This window comes from Euleptes europaea, chromosome 3, assembly GCF_029931775.1.
Source record: "Euleptes europaea isolate rEulEur1 chromosome 3, rEulEur1.hap1, whole genome shotgun sequence".
Lineage (NCBI taxonomy): Eukaryota > Metazoa > Chordata > Lepidosauria > Squamata > Sphaerodactylidae > Euleptes > Euleptes europaea.
The window spans coordinates 8,398,552-8,424,230 of NC_079314.1; the positions used below are offsets into that span (position 1 = coordinate 8,398,552).

The window sequence follows — 25,679 nt, forward strand, 5'->3', positions numbered from 1 at the left end:
ACTTTCACGCACTAAGAAAGAGGAGGTAATTCCAGTTCCATGTCAAGAAGTGAGGAAATGAACTTAAGTTTAGGGTGTGTGTGTGTGTGTATTGATTCCATTGCATGCTCTTTTTCTCTCTCTCACACACCCCTGGGTGGACAAGCTTGCAAAGTTTTTTCAAAGGTGCACCTCAGTGGTGAGATCAAAGACCCTCAATAAGCTTCTCTGTGGCATCTTAATCTCACAGGCCAGGCACGTTCTCCCTACTGCCACAAGCTGCCCCATCAGGTCTTTGAGGAGGGAACATATAACTTCTCTAAAATAATAAATATAAATTGCTCTACACACACACACAAACAAGACTACTCCTCAACCAAATCACAGCTTGTGCCAAGCTTTTTAAAATACATACATACACACACACCCCAACACCCCTTGACATTCTCTCTCTTATGATCTGACAAAGATAACTCAGTTTTCGTTTTTAAGACAGAAGCTGGAGGATCAGTGCACCTACGACAGCTCAAGAACAGCAAAGGAAAGGAAATCTGTAATAAAAAGATCAAGAAATCCTTCTGTGCCATCCCCACTTCCCCAAAAGAAGGGAACAGCAAGAGTACTGTGGGAAGGGGGGGCAGATCAAAGGCCACTTTACAGCCACTTAGGCCGAGAGAAGTCCAGACAAGTCAGGCACCCTCCAAGACCCTCTTGAACGGGGTGATGCCAGGAGGCTCACAGGAAGCTGCGAAGTGTGCCAAGGCCTTTCTGCCGGGGCGCATCTGCTCCGTTCCAGTCGTCGGCCTCACGCCTCTGCAGCCGTTCACATGAATACGACAGGCAGCCTGAAGAGGGTCATTAACAAAACCAAAGGGGCTTTATTGTGGCCCAGGAAAGACAAGGAATACCTTTGAGGTAGAGGGGAAGGCAGCTACTTCAAAGCAGGGAGATTCTCCACCTTCTCTATGGCAACTCCCAATGTGAAAATCCTCAATTCCCCCCTTTCCCCACATAGGCTGACAGAGGTAGTGTTACCACTCTTCCTCCAAGCACCCAAAAGGGATTTTTTTTGGATGTAAACTACACACACATCCAGCTTCTTCTAGCCCAGTAATGGTAGTCTGTTTGCAGGAAACCTCCCTGTACAGAGGTGGTTTTGAGAGAATCAAGTCACACCTGCGCATCTGGTCACTCAAAGGTATACTATCTCTGGACAAGGATCTTCTAAGAAGCCCCATCCACATCTGTGTGTGTGTCACGTGACGTTAAGCTGGTTTTGCCTTATGGCAACCCTATGAATTAATGACCTTCAAACCCTCCTATCTTAACAGCCTTGCTCAGGTCTTGCAATAAAACTTCTTTGACTGAGTCAATCCATCACATGTTGGGTCTTCCTTTTTTCCTGCTTTTGTCAACTTTTCCTAGCATTATTGTCTTTTCCAGTGAGTTTTGTCTTCTCATAATGTGCCCAAAGTATGATAGCCTCAGTTTAGTCATTTTAGCTTCTAGGGAAGGATCAGGATTGATTTGATCTAGAACCCACTTCTTTGTCTTTTTGGCGGTCCATGGTATCTATAAAACTATCCTCCAACACCACATTTCAAATGTACAACCTTTCTTCCTGTCAGCTTTCTCCGTTGTCCAACTTATACATCCATACGTTACACAAGGATCTTTTCTAGCTCCTTCATGCCCTTCCCAGTCTCAATCCCTTCTGATTTCTTGGTTGTAGTCTCCCTCTTTATTACATGTATATCCTCTACAAAATTTGTCTCTCCTTTTAAAAGTTACATTTTGAAGATTAAAAGTTAACCTTCAAAGTAGAAGAACTAGATTTGAGTACAGCAGCACCTTAGCGACCGACAATATTTCCTGGGTATACGCTTTCAAGAGTTAAAGCTCCGTTCATCAGATATGCTTTAATACTGGAAAGCTTATATCCCAAAAAACTTGTTCTCTAAGGTGCTACTGGACTCCAATCTAGCTCTTCCACTGCCGACCAATATGGCTATCCTCTGAAACGATCTTCAAAGTAGGGTTTACTGAGCATTCTTAGGATGCTTTGGGCAAACACAGCAGTTCATTTCTCTGTAAAGAAAACAGACGAAACGCTCAAACCAAAGGCCTGTATTCTGAGACTTGCTTTCTCACGATACACACGTCCACGAAAAAGCCAATTGTGTTGGAAGAGCCTTGTTAGCACAAATGGATCAGAAGTAGATTGGCATGTGCCACCAATAAGCCGACCTGCTTCCCATAAAGGTGAGAAGCAATTCACAGAAGTGTGAAAAGAGCATGTGAGCAATAACTAGGGGTGGGGGGGGGGGGGAGAAAGGAAGACAATTCACCTGGGGCAACTGGAGGCTCACTCCAAGGAACATGGCAAGACAACTTCCTCACCCCCCAAGACAATTTAAGTGCTGTTTGCAGGACAGTGAGGAATGGCAGCTTTGCCTACATCAAAAGCTGCCCAATAATAGAAAGGGTAGTCAGGAAGTCAGAGATACTTCAAAACAAAAAAGGGGGGAGAGGGGGGTCTTATCCCTGTTTCAAACACCTTGAAGGCCACTGCAGCAATTCACACCTCGTTTCCTCAACAGCTTTCAAGGCTTGTGCCGCATATCAAAAAAGAAGGCAAAACAGGCAGCCTGAAGCAGCCTTCCTGTAATGGGCACAGCGCACAGGTGTAAAAAAAAAAAAAGAAGAAAAGGAGAGAGATTTTTCACACGGGTAACACAGAAAGCACCTCTCCAGGAACCAAGAACCAAAGAAGAAGTCTATAGATGCTGGAGCACTTTCAAAAGCATTCAATTCCCAGCAACTGAAAAATGGGAGACACCAACCTAGTTTCAGATCTCCACAAGGCAGCATTAAAAGATTTAGGCAAGGTAGATTTAGGCTGCAATCCGAGACATGGTTACTCATCAGGTCTTCCTTCTGAATACAGAGCAAAAGACTGGGCTGCTCTATCCATGAGCCACCCTGAACCATGAGGAAAGGCGGGGTATAAAGTGTTTAAATACATAAATAATGGGGCGATATGCCAAATTACTGAAATGGTGCAAACTCCATGGCTATATTTAAACACACATATTCTGACCTACCAAGTTACTAGCCACAGTGGAGAGAACAATAAAAGGGTGGTGATGGATCCTGGATCCTGTATGATTGGCCTTCACCCATCCACTGCAGCAGGAAAGGCGGAAGGAAGTGAGAGCAAACCTTGTGAGTTTATTTACAGTTATATCGTTTGTACACATTGGAAACTTGGGGTTGTTCTGTTAGCTACCTTGAGTCCAAGGAGACAAGGCTGGAACCACAAGGAAAGATGGGGTATACAAGTTTTCATAAATAAAATGTTAAATAAATACTGGCCACCACCAAAAACTCTGGAGCGTTAAAATAAATTTTATTATTACGGCATTAGCCAGGAAAGACACAAACCTTATCAATAAAACCCATTACATGATAAAATAATCTCTTTGTAAAAAATACAGATAAAAATTTATCAATTAAAATGAACCTTATTAGCACTAGTAACCTTTTCTGAATGGATTTTGATTGCTGCAGAATAAAACTCTGGAGCATTGTCCCAGGATCTACCCACAATGCTGCATTATTGTGGCAAAACGTAGTTCAACATTATAGGAGACTGTGGGTCGCAATGAAAACCACATTAAAACAAATTGAGATTTCCCCATCAAAATTGCCACAGCAGACGGACGACAGCAGCCAGTGATGCACGAGATTCCTATGACTCTGTGCTGGCTTGCTTTCATTAGACTCCCAAAAGCAATCCTTAAATAAACTGCTCTGTGAAGGCCGTTACCATCAACTTAAAGGAGAAGAAAAACCCTGTTAATGCAGCTCTCCAAGGGAAGCATCTTACAAAGCCGAGGGGAGGGGGCATGGAAATTCAGGGCTATTTCCCAGCCCCACAAAGGACAAGGAGGAGCTGATGGCAACAGGTAAGTCAGGCTGCCATCAGCAAGGCCCATTCACACCTCCATGACAACATGTGCCTGCTGTAATAAGACCATGAGATGCTTATGGGAACTTTGCTCCAAACCTTTCCCATGGCTCCTTGTTCCTCTCTCAGTCACAGGAATTGGCCATCAACATTTTTTGTTTTTTTTTAAATGGCAGAACAGAGATTTGGAAAACCTTGAATTTTGTCCAGGCTGGTTTTACCTGGGCAGAAGGTGGCATAAATTGACGTTAGACTGATTTTAATGTTATTTGTAATCCTGTTTTACTTGCATGCTTTATTCAGAACCAGAAGTCGCGGGGGTGTGGGGGGGAGGGAAATTTAGAGGCTGAACTGTTTTGGGTAAGGGAGACATAAAAAGTAATTCACAGGTGACAGGGAGGCAAAAAGGAAAGATAAAAAGATAAACTGGCCAAGCTACAAAATCTCCTGTGAACACTGTAGCATTAGCAGTAGCCTCCATTCCTTCCGATGCACTGCCACAGTCATAAAAATATGCATTCAATTAGGAGCCCTATTGGTTAGTAACCCGTTTGAAAGGGGAACTGTCATGAGGAGAGAAGGGAAGGTGATGCTCAGTCCCTGTTCCATGCCTCCCCAAAAGTATTGCCACACAATCACTGCTTCTTTTATACTTCAGGGTTGACAAGTGCCTAGGTCAGCTGGTTCTATCAAGGTGAGGGGGGCCTCCAATTACTGATTTTCAAACTAGAGAGTCTCTACCACTTTGCAGTATACCACAGTGGAGAGAATGCTGGGTGCAGACACAGAAACCCAAGTTCAAATCTCCATTAAGACTCAAAGCTTATTGGGTGGATCTTGCAAAAGCCACTCTTAGCTTAACTGACCTCACAGCACTGCTGACAGGACAAAAGGACATGGGAACTATGAAGTTCTCTGTAAGATGATAAATGCAACAGAACCGCTAGGATCATTCACAGAAAATGCATACAAACTTCTCTTTTCCTACAGAAAGGGAACACGGCCAAGCAGCACAATCCAAAAAATATTCAGCATTGTTTCTCTTAGCTTTTTTACTCAGGTCTTTATCAACTAATGAATGTAACTGCCTGACAGATTCAACCTTTGCCTGACCCCAAAAGAAACTGGGAAAACAGAACACAGCCTCCAGCCCTCAGGGGCAGGGCAAATCCAAGCAGACAGTGACCCCTGGTGGGACCTCCCTATAGCAAGCATCCAATTAAAAATGTCAACACTGAAAAAAAAAAAGCTTACCTTAACACCATGTTCATCCACTGAATTACTACCTGCCACAAAAGAGAAAGAGATAACTTTGTAGCATCGCACAAATAAAGAAGACCCTAAAATATAATTTTTATATAATCTGGAGAACCGGGATTGATTCCCCACTCCTCCTCATGAAGCCTTCTGGGTGACCATGGGTCAGGCATAGTTCTCTCAGAACTCTCTCAGCCCATGCGGAGGCAGGCAATGGCAAACTACCTCCAAATGTCTCTTGCCTCAGAAACCCTATGGGGTCGCCACACGTCACCTGTGACTTGACGGCACTTTCCACCACACACACACGTATATAAAACTATATAATTTGATCATGTATGTTTTAAATTGTTAGCCACCTTGGGGGCCCTTGTAAGGGCAGAAAGGCAGGATATAAATGTTGCAAATAAATAAATAAACAAACAAACAAATAACAAGTTTCACAGCAGCAAGTACAAAGGCTTGTTTATAAGTCTCACCTATTTATGTGTTCAATTAATGTTTTAGTCACAGACCTTAACAATGTTCAGATTAAAACCATACAAAATGTATAACTCACAACACCCAGAGTTACATGAATAATTTTTTTAAAATGTTACAGACAGCCACATATATACATATTGGTTACTGAATTGAATGTTATAGTTCTCCTAAATTATTCTTTCTGTGTCAGCTTCGGGGTCTAATTTTCAACAAATTTCTTCCTTAGCTTAGAAGCTAACGATATAAAAGGCCACACTAAGCGTGATCTTTGAATTAACGTCTGCCATTCAAAATCTAACTCGGCCCTCAACTGTGTCTAATACATCTGGGATATGCTGGGTTAATTTAAAACGAATGGAGCTGTAAAATGGGCAACTAAACAAAATATGTGGGAGATCCTCTACTGAACCTGAGGAGCAGGGACATAGCCTTAGGTTATGAGGAATTTTTTTATATCTACCATGGGTGAATGCTGAAGGAATCATTTGAAATCGTGCCGCAGTAAATGCTCTCCTTAACCCTGGGTCCAAAAGTTCCGTTAAATAATTTGATAAGAACTTATTTGATTTGAATAACGGATACCATGGGGAGAACCTATTTATGCAGAGGAACAGAAAATTCCACTCAGATTAAGAGTACACGGAGACAGGTTTAGTTTCAGAAGAGCAGTTACATCCTCAGATGCTACAATTCTGCTTTTTTTCATACTGTAAATTGGCAGGGAGAGGAAAAAGTAATATGACCCTCCACTTTCCATCTAGGGGAGAGATACTGTTTCCAAATGTGGATTAAACTTCAGGAAAAACAAGACAAATTCTATGTACAGATGTAGTGCACCCAGTCAAAGGGAAGGGCCTTGACTCAAGGGTGGAGAACATGGTTTGCACACAGAAGGTCCCATGTTCAGCACCTGGCATCTCAGGTTAAAGGAGTCAGGCAGCAGACGTTGGGAAAGACCCTTCCCTGACTGAGGGCCCTGGAGAGCTGCTGCCAGTTAAGAGAAGACAACGCTGAGTTAGATGGGCAGCTTCATAGGTTCATAATGAAATGACAACGTTCACATGCCTGAAAACAAGGTTTACGGAACCTTGGCCTGATCATGTACATGGGTGGGGTCACACTGCATGCATTTTCAGTAAGGAACACAGCAGAGCGTGTACACCACAATTACGCTTGCCAGGTGTAATGTGGACAGCAGCAAACTTACCAAAGATATAGATAATGGCCACTCCGCTGCCAGCACCCATCAGCCCTGCTATCCTGAGCACCACCTTCTTTGCATAGGCAGTATTTTCCTTCTGCTTCTTCTCTTGCTGCTCATCAGAGCCGGAGCTTTTCCCATCTCCACCTTCTGCTGCCTGCAAGGCAAAGGAGACAGAAGGGCTTGGTTCAAACATAACACAAAACAGGGATCATTTAAATGAAAGCTAGTTTGTGAAACCAACAGGGGCAATCATGGATGATCACTCAAACCCTGGTTTGCTTCAACAGGCTGGTTTCTGCCTAAGTAGAATTTATGTTATTTATTAAAACATTGATATCTCGCCCTTCCTCTTCAATCAAGATGGCTCATGGTAATAATTAAAACCTCCCCAGGTATTTCTCGCCTGGCTTGTTTTTTAGTGGACTTATGCTTACTGTTTTATTGGTGGGGGAACCAGGATGTCTATATTACCAAAACCATACTTAAGACCAACCATGGTTAACAAAGCAATTTCAAACCATCATTTCAGATCCTGGTTTGACAGATTCTAACCACAGTTAGCGGAGTGGACCACATTCAGACAATCACAATAACCACAGTGACTGTAAGCCAGCTACGGTTTCACGTGACATCTGAACTGAGCCAGGGGAAACTGAGGGGCGCGGGTGGATTGTGGCTTGATCCTGCACAAAATCAGGGATGAGGGCAGCATGCAGAAAAGGCCTTTGTGTAGGGAGACCCATGTTCAAATTTGTTTATTTCGTTACATGTATATCCTGCCTTTCTCCCCAATGGGGACCAAACACAACTTACATCATTCTCCTCTTCTCCATTTTATCCTCACAATAACTCTGTGAGGCTGAGTGTGTGTATGACTGGCCCAAGGTCACTCAGCAAGCTTCTGTGGCAGAGTGGGGATTCAAAGCAAGTCTCCAGAGCCTAGTCTGACACACTGACCACTATACTACCTCTTAGTAACAAAGGGTGACTGTTGGCCAGTTGTTCTCTCTTGGCCTAACCTGCCCCACAGGGCTGCTGAGAACAACAAATGCCACCCTGAGCTCCTTAGAATAAAAAATGCCATTTCATCTGAACTCTCCATATCAACAGGCATAAAGGGATGAAACAGGAGCCAACATGGTTTAGCAATTAGAGTGGTGGACTATGTTTCTTTTATTTATTTTAATTTCATTTATAGACCACCTTTCTCAAAGTGGACTACAACCATGACAAAACTATTCAGTCGACCAGTAAGCTTGCCACAAAACATGGTAACATTTGATTGATAATATTTGAACCTTAATGCAAAGATTCTTTAGTAAAACTAGGCTATTCAATCAGCTACCGGGGAAGAGTGGAGGACAAGTATGCAAGTGGACTAAATCTGAAAGGATGTTCAGTTGTTGATGTGAATGGAAAGTTCAAAGCTGTTCAACTTGATGTGCAACCTGTACTCTGGACAAGAGGCTTCTGTTAGGACAGAATATGGAAAAAGAATGGTTTTCAATTGGCAAAGGTGTCAGACAAGGATGTATTTTATCTCCCTATCTCTTCAATCTATATTAAGATCATAAGGAAAGCTGGATTAGATGAAAGTGGAGTAAAAATTGGGGGGAGGAATATTAACAATTTGAGATATGCCGATTATACCACATTATTGGCAGAAAATAGTGAAGATCTGAAATGATTACTGATGAAAGTTAAAGCAGAAAGTACCAAAGCATGGCTACAGAGGAACATCAAGAAGACAAAAGTAATGACTATTGGGGAATTACTCAACTTTAAGGTAGACAATGAGGAAATTGAAATTGTTCAAGATTTCCTATTCCTTGGCTCTATCATCAACCACAATGGAGACTACAACCAAGAAATGAAAAGGAGATTGAGACTGGGAAGGGCAGCTATGAAAGAGCTAGAAAAGATTCCTAAGTATAAGGATGCATCACTGGCAACCAAGATCAAGTTAATTCATGCCATAGTATTCCCTATTACTATGTATGGGTGTGAAAGTTGGACAATGAAGAAAGCTGACAGGAAGCAGATTGCTTTGAAAAGTAGCGTTGGAGGAGAGTGTTACGGATACCGTGGACTGCCAAAAAGACAAATCAGTGGGTTCTAGATCAAATCAACCCTGAACTGTCCTTAGAAGCTAAAATGACTAAACTGAAGCTATCGTAATATTGTCGAAGGCTTTCACGGTCAGAGTTCATTGGTTCTTGTAGGTTATCCGGGCTGTGCAACCGTGGTCTTGGAATTTTCTTTCCTGACGTTTCGCCAGCAACTGTGGCAGGCATCTTCAGAGTAGTAACACTTGTTACTACTCTGAAGATGCCTGCCACAGTTGCTGGCGAAACGTCAGGAAAGAAAATTCCAAGACCACGGTTGCACAGCCCGGATAACCTACAAGAACCAATGAGGCTATCGTACTTTGGTCACATGATGAGAAGAGTCACTGGAAAAGACAATAATGCTAGGAGAAGTTGAAGGCAGCAGGAAAACCCAATGAGAGATGGACTGACTCAATAAAGGAAGCCACAGCCCTCAGTTTGCAAGACCGGAGCAAGGCGGTTAAAGATAGGACATTTTGGAGGACATTGATTCATAGGGTCGCCATGAGTTGGCAGCGACTCGATGGCACTTAACACGCACACAGTCCACCTCGAGTTTCAGTGAGAAAGCTGGTGTATAAGTAACACAAACACATAAACACATAAACAAAACATCACAATGTGGGGGGGGGGGAGGCCACATTCTTCCTAATAGAGCTGCGTTCCAACCCTCACATTGGACCAGTCACTGTCAGCCTGGCCTCGCAGGGCTGTTGTAAGGGAAAAAGGATTTCACCAACGCTTCAGGGCCTTAAAGGAAAGGCAGGATCAGAGTGTGACTGACAGCCCCCCTGCCCCAATAAGGAGAGACCTTCCCTTCTGTTTGGGGGCGTGGCCCTTGCCCCTCCCCCCCCCTCACCTGCGTCTGCTTGACGGCGTCCCTCAGGACGGACTCCGTCAGCCCTGCCCCCACCACCTGAGGGGGAACGCCCGAGCTCAGGGCCCGCCCCGTTGCCGGCCAGGCACCCCGCCGTCGCCACCGCCGGCAGCAGCAATTAGCGACGGCGCCGCCTCCCCTCAGCGCCGCCAGGGACAAGGCGCGAACGCCCGCCACAGCCACCGCCGCCATCTTTGCTCGCGAGACTAGCTAAGGCGCATGCGCCAGAGAACGAGGACGAGCGGCCTAGCCAATTAGGAGGCGGCAGAAGAACGCGAGAACAGAAGGACCACGCCCCGGGCGATTTTCCATACGTGGCCACGCCTACTCTCGGGCCGTGTCCAATGACAAGCCTCCCCAGGGCTGCCATTCGAGCCTCGAAGGTATCCCCGACCCATCAGCCGCACGAGGCTGGGGGAGGAGGAAAGGTGATAGTTGATTGGTTGCCCATTCACGGCAAGAGGCGGCTGCACTGACGCACGTGGTTGCACTGTCCAATGGCGGGGAAGGAGTGCTTGGAGGCGAAGACCAGGCAAGCGTGGCCGACGCTAGAACCCCGATTGGCGCTCATCGAAACGTTCTGTTTCGCCTTCTATCGCTGCCCACGTGGTGTATTTTATTGCCGCCTCCATACGCGCGAACTGCAGGAGGGTAGGAAGGCCGGAGACCCCTGCAATCCGAGAGAGGCCGTGGGAACTTTGCACGGCCATGCACGGAGGAAAACGCGAGCTATCCAGCAAAGTAAACGGCCCAATGCCAATTCGGAGCCGAGTTACCAACTCAGGGTTGGGAAATTCCTGGAGTATTTGGGGGTGGATCCTAGAGAGGGCGAGGTTTGGGAAGGGACCCCAGTGGGGTACAACGCCTTGGAGTCCGCTTCCCAAAGCAGTCATTTTCTCCAGGGGAACTGATTTCTGTTGCCTGGAGGCCAGTTGTAATTCCGTGAAATCTCCAGGCCTCACCTGGAGGTTGGCAGCCATACATATGCACCACTGTCGTTATCTCCGGGACAATTGTGCTCCTCCATGACAGCTTCTCATGAGACGACAAGAGTCACTGGAAAAGACCTTCATGATAGGAAAAGTTGAGGGCAGCAGGAAAAGAGGAAGACCCAACAAGAGATGGATTGACTCAATAAAGGAAGCCACAGCCCTCAATTTGCAAGATCTGAGCAAGGTTGTCAAAGATAGGACATTTTGGATAGGACACTTTCATTCATAGGGTCGCCATGAGTCGGAAGCGACTTGACGGCACTTAACACACACACGACAGCTTCGCTCATGGCAGCAAGTGGGTGCCAACCCGCAAATGGTTAAAATGAATAACTGCCCATACACATGCTTTCTCCATTGTGGCTCCTGCTTTGTGGAAAGGCCTGCTCGAGGTGGTCAGGAAGGCTCCCACTCTCCTGGCTTTCCACGAAGTATTCAAGAGGGCCTTCTGCACAGTACAAAATGGTTTACAAACGCTAGGAAAAGTTGAAGGCAGGAGAAAAAGAGGAAGACCCGTGACAAGATGGATTGACTTAATAAAGGGTCCCCAACATGGTGCCTATGGGCACCATGGCACTCACTGGCATCTTTCCTGGTGCCCATGAAATATTTTTAGAAAGTGGGCGTGGTCATGTGGGGCTTGGATGGGTTTTTAAACATTGTTTTGGCAGCAGCTGCCACCATAGCACAAGGACCTTCACTGACTGACGGTAAGCTGCAGTAGCCATTTTGTGGCAGTGCCCACCACGCTGTGTCAGAGTTCCAAAGGTGCCCACAGGCTCTGTGGCCCCTTCAATAAAGGAAGCCATGGCCCTCAGTTTGCAAGATCTGAGCAAGGCTGTTAAAAATGGGGCATTTGGGAGGTCATTAATTAATGTGTGTAAAGTGCCCTCAAGTCGCAGCCGACTTATGGCGACCCCTTATGAGGTTTTCATGGCAAGACTAACAGAGGAGGTTTGCCAGTGCCTTCTTCTGCACAGCAACCCTGGTATTCCTTGGTGGTCTCCCATCCAAATACCAACCAGGGCTGACCCTGCTTAGCTTCCGAGATCTGACTGTACCATGCTGCCTTCCCTCCCCATTAATAGGGTCACCGTAAGTCAGAAACAACTTGACAGTACCTCTCTCACACTGCCTACTGTAAGGATGCTATTATATTTCACAACTTAATGTGTTGTAGTAATGCTTATGCTATGCTTCAGTTCCTTCTGGTTGGTTCCTAATGCACTGTTTATTGAATATTCCATTTTGTTGCTTGTACTCACTATGCACAATCCACCATGAATTCCTGTGAGAAAGGTGGACTACAAAAAGGTAAATAAACGGAGGTCACTTTAAAAGACAAGAGTCACTGGAAAAGACAATATTGCTAGGAAAAGTTGAAGGCAACAGGAAAAGAGGAAGACCCCATATGAGATGGATTGACTCTATAAAGCACTGGTTCCCAACCAGGGGTCCGTGGACCCCCAGGGGTCCGCGAGAACTAAATTAAGGTCCGCAAAACAAAGTTATAAACCCATAATAAATTAATATTTTCAATTAAAAGTTCTCTATTATAAAAATATATATTCAAATATTATTCTAAGTTTAATGTTTAACTAACAGTTATGATTAAAGTTTATTTTCAAATTCTCAGAATTTTTATTTTGAACCTTGGGGTCCCTGCACCGAACAAAAAAGTCCTAGTGGTCCCTGGTCAAAAAAAGGTTGGGAACCACTGCTATAAAGGAAGCCACAGCCCTCAGTTTGCAAGATCTAAAGCTGTTAATGATAGAACGTTTTGGAGGACATTGATTCATAGGGCCGCCATGAGTCAGTAGCTACTTGACAGCACTTAACATACATACTAATGCTTTGGGTAGTGAAGAGCAACACCAGAGTCCAGTAGCACCTTATTAAAGACCAACTGGATTTCCAAGCTGTAACCCTTCGAGAGTCAAAGCTCCCCCTTTCATCAGAGAGCATCCAAGAGCTTTGACTCTCAAAGGCTTATTATTATCCTGGAAATCCAGTCAGTCTTTAAGGTGCCACTGGATTTGGGCCTGGCTGTTCTAGTGGTCAACAAGGCAACACACCTGAAACTTTCAGTAGTTAAATGACCACCCCGTCCCATTGTGATCATGTCTTACTTTGAAAATTTTCCAATTTTCGCCTTCTCAGTGACTCTTTAATGGCTGTTTGTTTTCTGTCTCATGTAGTCTATCCAATGTAAACAGTCACTGCTGGGTCAGCATTACTTGCAAGTAGTTGCTTCAGGTTGCAGTGTGAGTGTCTTTACTAACACAACTACCCCCACTTCATTCCCCTCCAACAAACCAGTGTATGCGGAGGCCGTTTTCAAAGAGCAAATACACTGGCCACCCTCTCTCTACTTCAGTTACAGCACTAGACAGGCTTTAAAGGCCTTCCATCAGTCCAGATACAAAAGTTGCTGTGCATCCCAAATCCAGCTCAGACAATACAGTGGTGTGATATATGGACAGTGAGACTGATGTGAAGCTTAAGGATATTGTTTTAAACAGAACTGAACTCAAAAACCAGCAGTTATTTACACTCAAGGAATCCAGAGGGAAAATAGCCCTTGTGGATCAACTGCAGGCATGAAACCGTCACATGGTGTGTAGTGGTTAGGGTGATGATCTAAGATCTGGAAGACCCAGGTTCGAATCCCCACTCTGCCGTGGAAGCTTGCTGGGTGACCTTGGGTCAGTCTCACACACACACTTGGTCTAACTTACCTCACTGGGTTGTTTTGAGGATAAAATTGAGATGACAGCGATTAAGCTACTTTGGGAGGAGGGAGGCAGGGTAGAAATAAAGCAAAAGTAAATAAAATAAATATCCTTTGAATTGAGCCAGTTATTTCATCTCATTCTGTGCAGCGTGAAACACTTAACTGGAGTTTTTGTCCAAAGGCGGAAGACCCAGTGGTGGGGAGTTTCTTTACCAAGGCAAAGACAGTGAGTGCATGGAAAGATTTTATTGCAGCAAGCTTCGCACTGGTTGGTTCTGTCTCACGGGTGGAGATAAAGCGCTGGAAGAAAGAAGCAAAGCCCTCCAAACCCTCTACCCACTTTGCCTCTCCTGCTGATTCCTCTTTACTCGCAAGGCAAGAGAGAAAAGGCTTCCCCCACTTCCTGAAACCCACAAATTTGCTGTGCTAGAGGAAAAATAAAGGGGGATCGGAGGGGACATGTTGACAGGAGCCCATCTGTACAAGGACACGTCGCACCAGTCTAGAGGCAATGTACTAAACAAAATAAAACCCGCAACACGCATACATATTAAGTTATTCTCTGTCCCCTCTATGCCTCCAGCAGCTTGCCAAGGAAACGGAGGTTGAGGATCTTAAGCTGTTCTTCTAGGTCCATGCGGACAATGCCGTCCTCTCCATCGATGCTCAGCAGGACGCCCATGGCCTCTCTGTCCTCTCCCAGGATGACTTTGACCTGCAGGAAGAGGGGAAGAACTGAGTTGCAGATCCAAAAAGGAGGGGCAATCAAATCACAAAGGTGGACAATGAGGAGCAGGCACAGTCCAAATCAGGGACAGCTGAGCCACAGCCCCCCCACAGTGATGCTGGAGACAGAATTGGGACGAAAGGCACCTGAGAGCAATCACTATCAGATAGACAGCCCTGGAGAATGAGACACAGCCCCAGGGTCACAGGACTAGATGTACGGAAGAGTTCTAAAAGGAGGCACCAGCTAATGGCTCACCAAGACCACTGAGGCAGCAAGGGAAGTCTGGAATGTCAAGTCCTCGCTTCTCAGGTCTTAAAAACAGAACTGAACAGTGAAAGAAGTGAAGGCCACCAAACTCACGACCATCCAATGGCCCTCCAGCAGCCATGAAACAAATGGCCAAACACACGCATGCGCTTGAGTTAAGTGTGATGCTGGTAAAGCAAAGGGCTTCCCTCCAGCACAGTCGCCTCGGCTCAGGGACCTGCTTACACTGTGCTGCAATCGAAGCAGAGCCGCTGAGGGCTTCTGGTCAGCACCCCCCGTCACAACAGCCAAAAAGGAAGGGGACCCTCTGGCAAACAAGCAAAGCGTGAACCACTGCTCTGCGTGGGTTGTAGCACGGTTTAAATGAGGCATGGAGTCCATGCTAAATCTCCCTCGGGGAAGCTCTTTGCCTCGCCAGATTAGCATGTGAGTCAGGCCTCTCTGCCACAGCTGCGTCACATGACCGCCACCTCCTAGAACAGGGGTGGGGAACCTTTTTTCTGCCAAGGGCCATTTCAATATTTATACCATCATTCGGGGGCCGCACAAAATTATCAACTTAAAAATTAGTGCGCTATATTTAATTAATTAAACATGAATTTAATTAAACATAGAATGGCCACAATGCAAACCTCATATCAAAAGATATACATGCATACAAATCCAATAACCATACACTAACATCCTATATGTGCAAATCTAAATGTCCTATACAAGGTTTGTACTGCAATGAAACAATCCATATGAAGTCCCAATGTGGCTGCAGCCTAAGATTGAGACCATTTCAATATGCACACAGTGTCCAGTCCAAAGGTTTTTCCATCGGGTAAAGCAGGGGGGGGGAGAGATGGCAGCATGAGTTTCGGGTGCCCCAGAAGGGTTGCGTCCAGGGGATCGCCCCGCCACACGGGTCACAGGAAAGCTGGGAGGGGAAGGAAGGTTCGGGGATGGCATGGCCGGAGAGCCCGCTTTACCTGTTGGCCTCTGGGGAGAGCGAGGGGTTCAAGCCGCGGTGCGGCCAGCGTGCAGGCCAGCAATGGGGGAGACGGCGGCAGGTGCTTCGGGCGCCCCAGCAAATTCAGGCCGTAGCGCAGTCAGCGCACAAGCTGGAGAGGGGGGAGGCGGCGGCACACGCTTCGGGTGCCCCAGCAAATTCAAACTGTGGCACAGCCAGCGCACAAGCAGGAGAGGCGGTGGCACACTCTTCAAGCCCCCAGCAAATTCAGGCCGGGGCGCGGCCAGCACACAAGCCAGAGAGGAGGGAGGCGGCGGCACACACTTCGGGCGCCCCAGCAAAATCAGACCGTGGTGCAGCCAGCGCGCAAGCCGGAGAGGGGGGAGGTGGCAGAACACACTTCGGGCGCCCCAGCAAAATCAGACAGTGGCGCAGCCAGCGCGCAAGCCGGAGAGGGGGGAGGCGGCGGCACACGCTTCGGGCACCCCAGCAAATTCAGGCCGTGGCGCAGCCAGCGCACAAGCCAGCAAGGGGGGAGGCGGCAGCACACTCTTCAAGCACCCCAGCAAATTCAGGCTGGGCGCAGCCAGCGCACAAGCCGGAGAGGGGGGAGGCGGCAGCACACGCTTCAGGCACCCCAGCAAATTCAGGCCACGGTGTGCCCAGCGGTGCGCCCAGCGCGCAAGCCGGCGAGGAGGGAGACGGCGGCACATGCCGGAGGATCCCCACCCCTGATTTAAATGCTCAAATCAGAAGAAGAAAAAGAATTTTTATATGCCGACTTTCTCTACCACTTAAGGGGGAATCAACCCGGCTTACAATCTCCTTCCCCTCACCACAACAGAGACTCTGTGAGGGGGGAGACAGTGGCATATGCTTCGGGCGCCCCAGCAAATTCAGGCCGCAGCGTGGGGTTGTGGCCGGGGGATCGCCCCGCCTCACGGTCACAGGCGAGCTTGGAGGGGGAGGAAGGATCGGGGATGGCATGGCCAGAGAGTCCACTTTACCTGTTGGCCTCGGGGGAGAGTGAGGGGAGAGCCGCATAGGAGCCCACCGAGCCAGCGGAGGGGCGCAGTGCAGCCAGTGGCAGGCCGGCAAGGGGGGAGATGGCAGCACGAGGTTCGGGCACCCCAGCACCTTCAGGCAGTTGGGCTGCCGAGAGCCAGCCTGGCCAGGCACATGTTTTCTCTCTCTCTCTCTCGGAACAGGAAGCGGGGAGACTTGAGAGAAATGCCCCTGTCTTGAGTTTTGTGCGCCTGCGCTCCCACCTGCCAGCAAAACCGAAGTGCCCAGAGGAGGGCCTGGCTAACAACAGCTATCTCCCTGGAGCTCCGGGCCTCAGCAGGTGGGCCACGGGCCGGGTAAAATGATCTCGCGGGCCGGAGGTTCCCCACCCGTCCTAGAATAAAGGTTGGGACCGAACAAGTGGAGGGGGGAGGACAATCACTTTCTCTGTAAAAACTGTCACGTAAGGGTCTTATCTGGCTTTCTGCTGGCGGCTTCCAGTCAGAGAGAATATTAGGTGAGATATCTCTCTGTGTGCGCGGGGCTTCAAAACTTTACATAGTATTCTGCCAGCCAGCTAAAACCTGCTTTGCCTTAAATTTATGTATTTATCTCGGTTTAAGAAATGTTGGACACGATTTTTGTTGCAGGTGCTTCCCCTCCCCACAAAAATCATAGGATTAACTAGCACCTATATCTCCTTATCAACTTCCTACCTAATAAAGAGTCATGCTTTGTTGCCAGTAAGGTTGTTAAACAAGTTCTCTGTTCTTCTGGCAAAATATCAGGTGCCTTCAAGCCCCCTAATGTTTTCATTGCGCTATAAGAGATGATGGTCTTGGACAGATCCAGTGGGGACGCTAATGAAGAAAACTCATAGGGCTGATCACTAGAGATTCTTAAATTGGGTGCAATTAGACAATTTGTCACCAGGATACAACAGCAGTGCTGCTGCTCTGTTTCCCCCTGCACTTCAGCTGAGCTTGGCCAAGACAGAAAACGCCTCTTGATGGTTCCCTTCAGGTACCTTATCGTTCTTGGTGGGTGTGACGGGCTCCAGGTGCTCACTCGAGATGCTGACCACCTTTTCACTGTCCTTCAGGTAGACAGAGCACATCCCACCCTGGGGAGTGGAGAGGAGAAGAGGAATCAGTCAGCTGCAGATGCCAGAGCTCCAGCCCACAAGGCTGGTTCTGAAGAACTCCTCCCTGGGAGATCCTGGGCCAGAGTCATTGCCCTTTGTTCATCCGCACAAATACTACAGCCATGAGGGCACAGGAGACTCAAGATGCTGAAAAGGCTACGAAGGCAGTACAAACAGATTGGGCTGGATTCCCAGTACACATCAGGGGAAAGCTTCTTGCATCGGGGAAAAGAGTGCTGCTGTTTGTGGAACGGCCCTGTGGGATCCAACCTGAAGGCTGGAAAACTCCAATGCGGCATGTTGTAAAAAGATTGGCTGGCACTGGAGCTTTCCAGATTGACTCTCTCTCTCCCCCCCCCGAAAAAAAAATTGCTGAAGCCTCTGCATTGAGCTTTGGATACATGAAGAAAGTCAAAGTTAAGTGGGTTGGGTTCCAGAGAAAACCTGACTTCCCAGTTTACTGAGACAAGCAGCACTAGTGGCCTCAACTGATATATCTGCTTTTTTGAGGGGGGGGAGGAAGAAGGGGAGAATAGCGGGTGAGCTCTTTCTTTTGAAGAAGAAGAGTTGGTTTTTATATGCCGAATTTTTCTACCACTTAAGGCAGAATCAAACCATCTTACAATCATCTTCCCTTCCCCTCCCCACAATAGACACCATGTGAGATAGGAGGGCTGGGAGAGTGTGACTCGCTCAAGGTCACCCAGCTGGCTTCATGTGGAGGAGTGGGGAAACCAACCCAGTCCTCCGCCGCTCATGTGGAGGAGTGGGGAATCAAACCCAGTTTTCCAGATCAGACTCCACCGCTCCAAACCACCACTCTTAACCACTACACCATGCTGGCCTTTTAAGGAAAGTAATCCAGGGAAGAAGGCCTTTTGATCCATCGCAACCACACCACAAACCGGATCTGGATGCTTGGTTAGATGCCCAAGTCACTCAGGGGAAAAACACCCAGATTTGATCAAGGATGCCCAACTGATGCCACTACTCTGGGTGGGATCTCCTCCAGGACAGGCAGGCCTCACTCTGACAGGCTCTCACTACTGCCAATCCATCTTCCCCCGCCTCTTTTCCAGCCCATACCTCAAACTGCACAGCTGCCTCTACTTTCCAGCCACCCTGCTTTGACGGGCATATCCCTGTGCCTACTCACAGTTACGCTGCGGATGACTCCTGTCTGCCCCACGACCTGACTGTCCAAATAAGTGTCGCGGATGATGACCTGGATGTCCGTGGTGACCCAGTCGCTGGAGCTCTGCTCAATTCCAGAACCGGGGGTGTGAGGATTGTAGCCGCCTGGAGAAGGAGCCCCAGGGGTCATGGGGCTGTAGCCCACTGGGCTAGGGCTGGGACTAGCCTGGAGGAAGGGAACAAAGGTTGAGAGAATGAGAGGGTGGAAGAGGCAGCAGCAGGCAAGCAGGGCTGGCTCAGGACATTTTGCTGCCTGGAGGGGAAAAGGGCAAAATGGCTGATATCCGATTAACCCAACGCATAATTAAATTGTGGAACTCCCTGCCCCAGGATGTGGTGAGGGCTGCCAATTTGGAAGGCTTTAAGAGGGGAGTGGACCTGGGATTCTTTAGCAGGTTAATGCAAGGTTTGTTGCTTGCAGGTTGCAACATGACCCCTGCCTTACAGGTTTTCAGCGGTACCTGGTAGGCCATAGGCGATGGCGTTGGATGGTAACTGGCCGGCGAGTGGGTGTTCTGGTAGCCTACAGGACTGGGTGCCACTTGATGGAAACTCTGAGGGCTGGGACTCGGCTGGTAGGAGCCTTGAGGGGACGGAACTGCATATGGAGAAAACTGGTCTGTGTTGTACCTGAAGTGGGGAAGAGAGAGAACCAGGGCCCTTCAGCAAAGCAGACAGACAACAGTGGGGCAGCACTGATTTTGGAGTACAAATGGAAAAGTCAGTTTCCCCTAAAAAAAAAATCCCAGTTTAACTGAGAAAGCAGAGCCTTTTGCCCACTAGATGGCAGTACCAATTTAAAACTGAGCTGGTTCTGTACTCAGACAGCTTTCCCATTTCATCCCAAGGTTGGGTTCTTGGGAGATTTAAATAACAATAATACGAATACCAATATTACTACGACTAATAATAATGATAGATTTGTCAGTTCACCAGTCAAATATTTTTATAACAATGTTGTTATCACAACAACAAAAGGTACTTAAGGTACTTTAATCATTAACGGCTCTCATACTTCTAATTACAAAAAATCAAATCCCTGTAACTATTTTCCAAGCAACAGCAACGTCTAAAAGAACTGGAATGAAATTCTATGGCCAAGCCCAGAAAGCAGCCTCCGCCTACCAGGTCTTGTGGGGGCAAGCAGCTCTAGATCCTTCTCTTCCTAGAAACCGGTTGTTTTTCTTTAATGGGAAGCTGCAACCTACACAGGGGCCATTCTTGGCTTGAGTGAATATCTGAAGGGTACACTGGCCAGGACACGGATCCTAATTCAACTCCAACTCAGCAACTTAACGGGCTCTTGTTTTGCTCTTTCTATTAATTTGTTCTATTTTATTCATTTATACCCCGCCTTTCTCCCCAATGGGGATCCAAAGTGGATTACATCATTCTCCTCTGCTCCGTTTTATTCTCACAACAACCCTGCGGGGTAGGCTAGGCTGATAGTGTATGACTGGCCTCCAAGGTCACCCAGTGAGCTTTCATGGCACAAGTTGGGATTTGAACCTGGGTCTCCCAGATAGTAGTCCAACACCCTTAACCATTACACCACACCAGCTCTGTTACTTTTGAAGAATCACAAGAAAGCCAGAAGAAACGCAAGAACTATGCCCCCCTCCCACTACGGCACACTCACATGGCTGGGGTGCCAGGTGTCTGAGGGTTGTACGGCGGATTGACCTGCGGGGAAGATGGATCGGGATAGCCTGGAGTCTGTGGGTTGGGTGTTCCCCCATAGCCTTGCGGAGAAGGGGTGGGCTCATCATCAAAGCCGTAGTCAAACTCTTCGTCGGCTCTGTGGAAGAGATGGGATGAGAGGCAATCCACGGGGACCCTTCCTCCCGCCAACAACTTTGCTGGCCCTGAGCTCTCGAGCTCCTTTGCCCACCCCTCCCTCCACTGAGCGGCACCAACCAACCGGGAGGGGGTGTTGGGGTTGTTGGGGTCCCAAGCCCCACTCTGTGCGGGAGTCCGGCTGCCATCATGCAAGGGCGTCTGAGAGCCGTAGTGAGGAGTCCGGTTGCCTGGAGGACAGACACACTGTTAAAACCTGGCAAACCCTCAACACACAGGCTTGCACTAGCAGATGCTTAAACGCTTTGCTAACTTTTATTGAAGAGTTGTATAAAAAGGCAGTCTGTTTTTTGTTTTTTAATGAAGACATCCCAGATACCTACAGATCCGAAGCAGGCATACAGTTTTGGGTAGAAAGGGACTGAGCCACTGAACGGAGAACCCCATGATCAGAGGCTTAAAAACATGTCCTTCTTGTCTACAAATGATGGTGCCAGAAGAAACCTCTGTACCCTCGGGGGCGGAGCAGACTGGTTTGTAGAGAGAGAGAGTTCAGAGTGTGCGTGGGAAGAGAGTTGAATGAGATGCCGGGGAGACTGGGAGGATTCTGTGTTCCTTGTGGAAGTTATTAGCCTACATGGCAAGTGAGAAAATAAGCCTTTGCGGCTAGGTCTATTTCAGAAGACCTAAACAAAGAAGAATTGTGCCTATCTGAAACCATCACGCTTATGATACTATACTGAATTTATTAATTTTTTTAGTCACCGCTCGCCCAAAGGGTATCGCAGTGATTCACAACTTTAAAATACTTCCCCCGCATCAAGTCTCAGCTGACCTATGGCGACCCCATAGGGTTTTCAAGGCAAGAGACATCTGGAGGTGGCTTGCCATTGCCTGCCTTCGCACCACGCCCCCTGGACTTCCTTGGATGTCCCCCATCCAAATACTTGCCAGCGTCGAAGCTGAGAGTGTGACTGGCCCAAGGTCACCCAGCAAGTATCCATGGCACAGTGGGGATTCGAACCTGGGTTTCCCCGATCCTAGTCCAACACCTTAACTACTACTGAGTTAAAACACAAAAACAGCTAACAAATATAAAATATTAACATTAAAATATTAAACTATTAAAATATGTAGCTTGCAACATCCCACTAATAAAGCACCCCAAACTTGTGGATTACACTCCAAAGGCTTGGCCTTGTACGCCCTGCAGAAACTAAACAAGTCCGTCAGGGCATCGGTGTCATCTGAGAGTGCATTCCACAGGGGCCACAACTGAGAAGGCCTTTCTCCTGGTGACAGCTAACTGAGCCATCCTGGGGCCAGGCACCTGCAAAAGGCCCCTAGAGTGCGCGGGGGCGGGGGGGGGGTTGTAACAGGAGAGGCAGTCCCATAGGTTTAAAAAAAATAAATACTATACTGAAACCATTACACTGTTATAAATAAACTCTATTTATGTTTAAGTAAAGCCAGCCTTCTTTTTCCTTTTACATCAGAGTTGGCCCCACACACTGACAATTTGGTCATTCTACCAAATATAACTAAGCCATCCTGTTCTTTGGGTCCAACTAAGAATTCTAGTCCAAGAGCCTTTGGTGGCAGCAAAATTAAGTAGGAAACACAAGGGAAGGCAACAAGGAAAAAGAAGAGGAAGAAGAGTTAGTTTTTATAAGCTGATTTTCTCTACCTTTTAAGGAGAATCAAACTGGCTTACAATCTCCTTCCCTTCCTCTCCCCACAGCAGACACCTTGTGAAGCAGGTGCTCTAAGAGAACTGTGATTAGCCCAATATCACCCAGCTGGCTTCATGTGTAGGAGTGGGCGAACCAACCCGGTTCACCAGATTAGAGTCCGCCACTCATGTGGAGGAGTTGGGAATCAAACCGGTTCTTCAGATTAGAGTTCGCCATTCTTAACCACTACACCACGCTGGTTTCATGTAACACGTCACATGAAAACACTATAGAGAAATGCCTTTACAGCTGCTACATATAAGGGGGTCTTAGAAAAGAGCAAACAGGTTTTGGGGTGGGGGAACCTCCGTGTTCCTCCCTCCTGTACCTAGAACTGTGCAAATCTTCTGTTATTAACCCAGACAGATACATTTAATTGATTTAATTTGTTTAAGTTGCTGAGTTCAGCCTCTCATTGCCTGGAGGAGGAAAACTCTTCTCTCCTTGTTCTGAGGGCTCAACAGGGTCTCCGAAGAAGAAGGGTTGGTTTTTATATGCCGACTTTCTCTACCACTTAAGGAAGAATCAAACCGGCTTACAATCACCTTCCCTTCCCCTCCCCACAACAAACACTCTGTGAGGTAGGTGGGGCTGAGAGAACTGTGACTAGCCCAAGGTCACCCACCTGGCTTCATGTGTAGGAGTGGGGAAACAAATCCAGTTCACCAGATTAGCCTCCGCCGCTCATGTGGAGGAATGGGGAATCAAACCCGGTTCTCCAGATCAGACTCCACCGCTCTTAACCACTACACCATCCTGGCTCTCTCAGCAGCCCCAGGGTACAGGAGATAATCAAGGATCTTCTCAGTACCTGCCTCTTCCTCCACCCTGTCTTGTTGAAAGGCACCTTCCACAGTAGCTTTCCCACAGGGAGGGACCAAGCGTCTCCTTTCCCCTCACGGAAAGCATGGCCCTCCCCCCACTCACCGTCATGCAACGGAGTCTGCGAGCCATACATTGGTGTGCGGGACCCTGAGCCGTACATGGGAGTCTGAGAGCCATACATAGGGGTGCGCCCGTAAGTCGAGGTCATGCCACCTGGCTTCCTCGAGCCCCTGTCAAAAAGAAAGAAGTGCGAAGTTAAAGCTGATGTCCCCAGCCTGAAACCATGCGAACTCCACGTTACCCTGCAGAAAGGTCCACTCCCAATGCAGAGGTTTTTGGGGAATGAGGATAAAAACAATGTGCAGGCAGAGCCTCAGATCTCTAGATTTCGAGGTTGATCTCTAACACCCCCCCCCCCCCCCAGCAATGAGCCTTCCTGACAGCCCTTACACTGTGGTGAGACGCTGCCGGTCCACTGAGATTGTCTGGCAGGTGGAGTGCAGTTCCACGCGGGCGGTGAACTCTGTGGCATCCTTGACCACACCAATGTAGCCTGGAAGAGATGAGAACGCATGTCAGTGAGCAGCAAGATACCAAAGGGGCAGAGAAGAGGGGAAGCAGCAGCAGCCTTCCCACCTGACTGCTGGGAAACCAAAACCCTGTCAGGAACCGTCCTTATGCCTGGCTCTTGACATCAGTCAGGCCTGTTGCGCACACTGCAAGTGTTTCCCTCGCTGCGGCCCCCTGATCTGTCCTTGACTCTCATGCTAGCAACTCCGGTGTTATGGCTTGCTCACTCCCTTCCTCCTAGCTGGTGATGTTATCTCCCTGTTCCCAGGCCTGCCTAGTACTGCACCTGGGATTGCTTTATGCTTATAGTTTAGGCCTGTAGACTGAACTGCCATTAGCAGCTTTGAACCTGTGGATTGCTTATGCTGTACCTGCGGATCCTGAATAAATGTTAACCTGCTTTGGACTGTCAGTCTGAACGTGTGACTTTTTGGGATTACCGAGGGGAGCTGGAGAATCTCACAATCCCTAAACCACACGGAATCGCTCAAGAACTGAGAATGACACCTCAGAGCACTTCTTCTATTGAGAAATGAAAACCAGGTGAACTGTTACACTTTGATATGCATCTACTCCCTAGGGTTCCCTGCCGGGGGGGGGGTGTTAGAGAACTCCAAGGGGTAATATTTAGGTCTCTCACAGAAACTCAGTCGCCAGGGCTTCTTTTCAGGGAAGCTAATGACAGCTGACTTGACTGCACGCAATAGTTGTTCCACTCAGGTAGATGGGCCTGCCCCAGAAAGCCCAGGCGAGCCCGACCCTATCAAGTCTAGGAAGCTCAGCAGGGTCGGCCTTGTTTAGTACTTGGATGGGAGACCATCAAGGATTACTATGCAGAAGTAGGTAATGGCAAACCACCCGTCCATCTCTTGCCCTGAAAGCTCTCTAGGGTTGCCTGAAGTCGGCTGCGACTTGATGGCGCTTTCCACCACCAGATGGCCCTTACAGGTTACTTTTCCATCACTGAACACTACCAGAATTTTAACCCTTAGATGGAGACTCCGCTCAGCTCTGTCCACTCTTGCCAATGTGGGGAGGGACTCCCTGCCCCAGGATGTGGTGATGGCTGCCAACTTGGAAGGCTTTAAGATGAGAGTGGACATGTTCATGGAGGCGAGGGCTATCCATGGCTACTAGTCAAAATGAATACAAGTCATGATGCATACCTATTCTCTCCAGTATATGAGGAGCATGCCTATTATATTTGGTGCTGTGAAACACAGGCAGGATGCAGCTGCAGTAGTTTGATTTGTGGGCTTCCTAGAGGCACCTGGTTGGCCACTGTGTGAACAGACTGCTGGACTTAATGGACCTTGGTCTGACCCAGCAGGACCTTTGTTATGTTCTTATGACTCCTAAGAATGTGGTTGTGGCTCAGTGATAAAGCATCTGTTCCACCTACAGACGCTCCCAGCTTCAATCCTCAGCCCCGCCACCTAGAAGGATTAGGTATGGAAGCCCATAACCTGAGACCCCGGAGACCCACTGCTATTCAGAAGAGAGCAGTCATAGGCCAAAGGCTTGACTCAGGATTAGGTTGATTCATGAGTTATGGTGTGTGGGATCCCTTTGTATGCACCACAATGCAAGCATGCAATTAACACCCAGAGCAATGCTCCAAACCCAGAGCCTCTGAGAAGGGTGAGGGATAAGTGGTACAATTTATACACAGTTAATCCCACTTTAATGGGCCCCGTGGCACAGAGTGGTAAGCTGCAGTATTGCAGTCCAAGCTCTGCTTACAACCTGAGTTCAATCCCAACCAAAGTTGTTTCAGGTAGCTGGCTCAAGGTTGACTCAGCCCTCCATCCTTCCGAGGTCGGTAAAATGAGTACCCAGCTTGCTGGGGGTAAAG

The 25,679-nt window shown here is 47.9% G+C and overlaps 2 protein-coding genes across 2 annotated transcripts in view; both read right to left on the minus strand.

Annotated features, from left to right (window-relative positions):
* The window catches only part of TIMM50 (translocase of inner mitochondrial membrane 50), a 35,622-nt gene extending 25,552 nt beyond the window's left edge, over nt 1–10,070 (minus strand). Inside the window, exons 1-3 of the mRNA XM_056845868.1 lie at nt 9,861–10,070; nt 6,897–7,047; nt 5,204–5,235 (exon numbers count right to left, since the gene is read on the minus strand). Coding sequence (XP_056701846.1) covers nt 5,204–5,235; nt 6,897–7,047; nt 9,861–10,070 — 393 coding nt within the window. The remainder of the gene's footprint in view (nt 1–5,203; nt 5,236–6,896; nt 7,048–9,860) is intronic.
* A 4,105-nt stretch (nt 10,071–14,175) lies between these two features.
* SUPT5H (SPT5 homolog, DSIF elongation factor subunit) overlaps nt 14,176–25,679 on the minus strand; it is a 42,472-nt gene continuing 30,968 nt past the window's right edge. Inside the window, exons 22-29 of the mRNA XM_056846830.1 lie at nt 23,705–23,807; nt 23,357–23,484; nt 20,821–20,926; nt 20,539–20,697; nt 19,361–19,529; nt 18,862–19,065; nt 17,589–17,684; nt 14,176–14,319 (exon numbers count right to left, since the gene is read on the minus strand). Of these exons, the coding sequence (XP_056702808.1) occupies nt 14,176–14,319; nt 17,589–17,684; nt 18,862–19,065; nt 19,361–19,529; nt 20,539–20,697; nt 20,821–20,926; nt 23,357–23,484; nt 23,705–23,807 (1,109 nt within the window). The remainder of the gene's footprint in view (nt 14,320–17,588; nt 17,685–18,861; nt 19,066–19,360; nt 19,530–20,538; nt 20,698–20,820; nt 20,927–23,356; nt 23,485–23,704; nt 23,808–25,679) is intronic.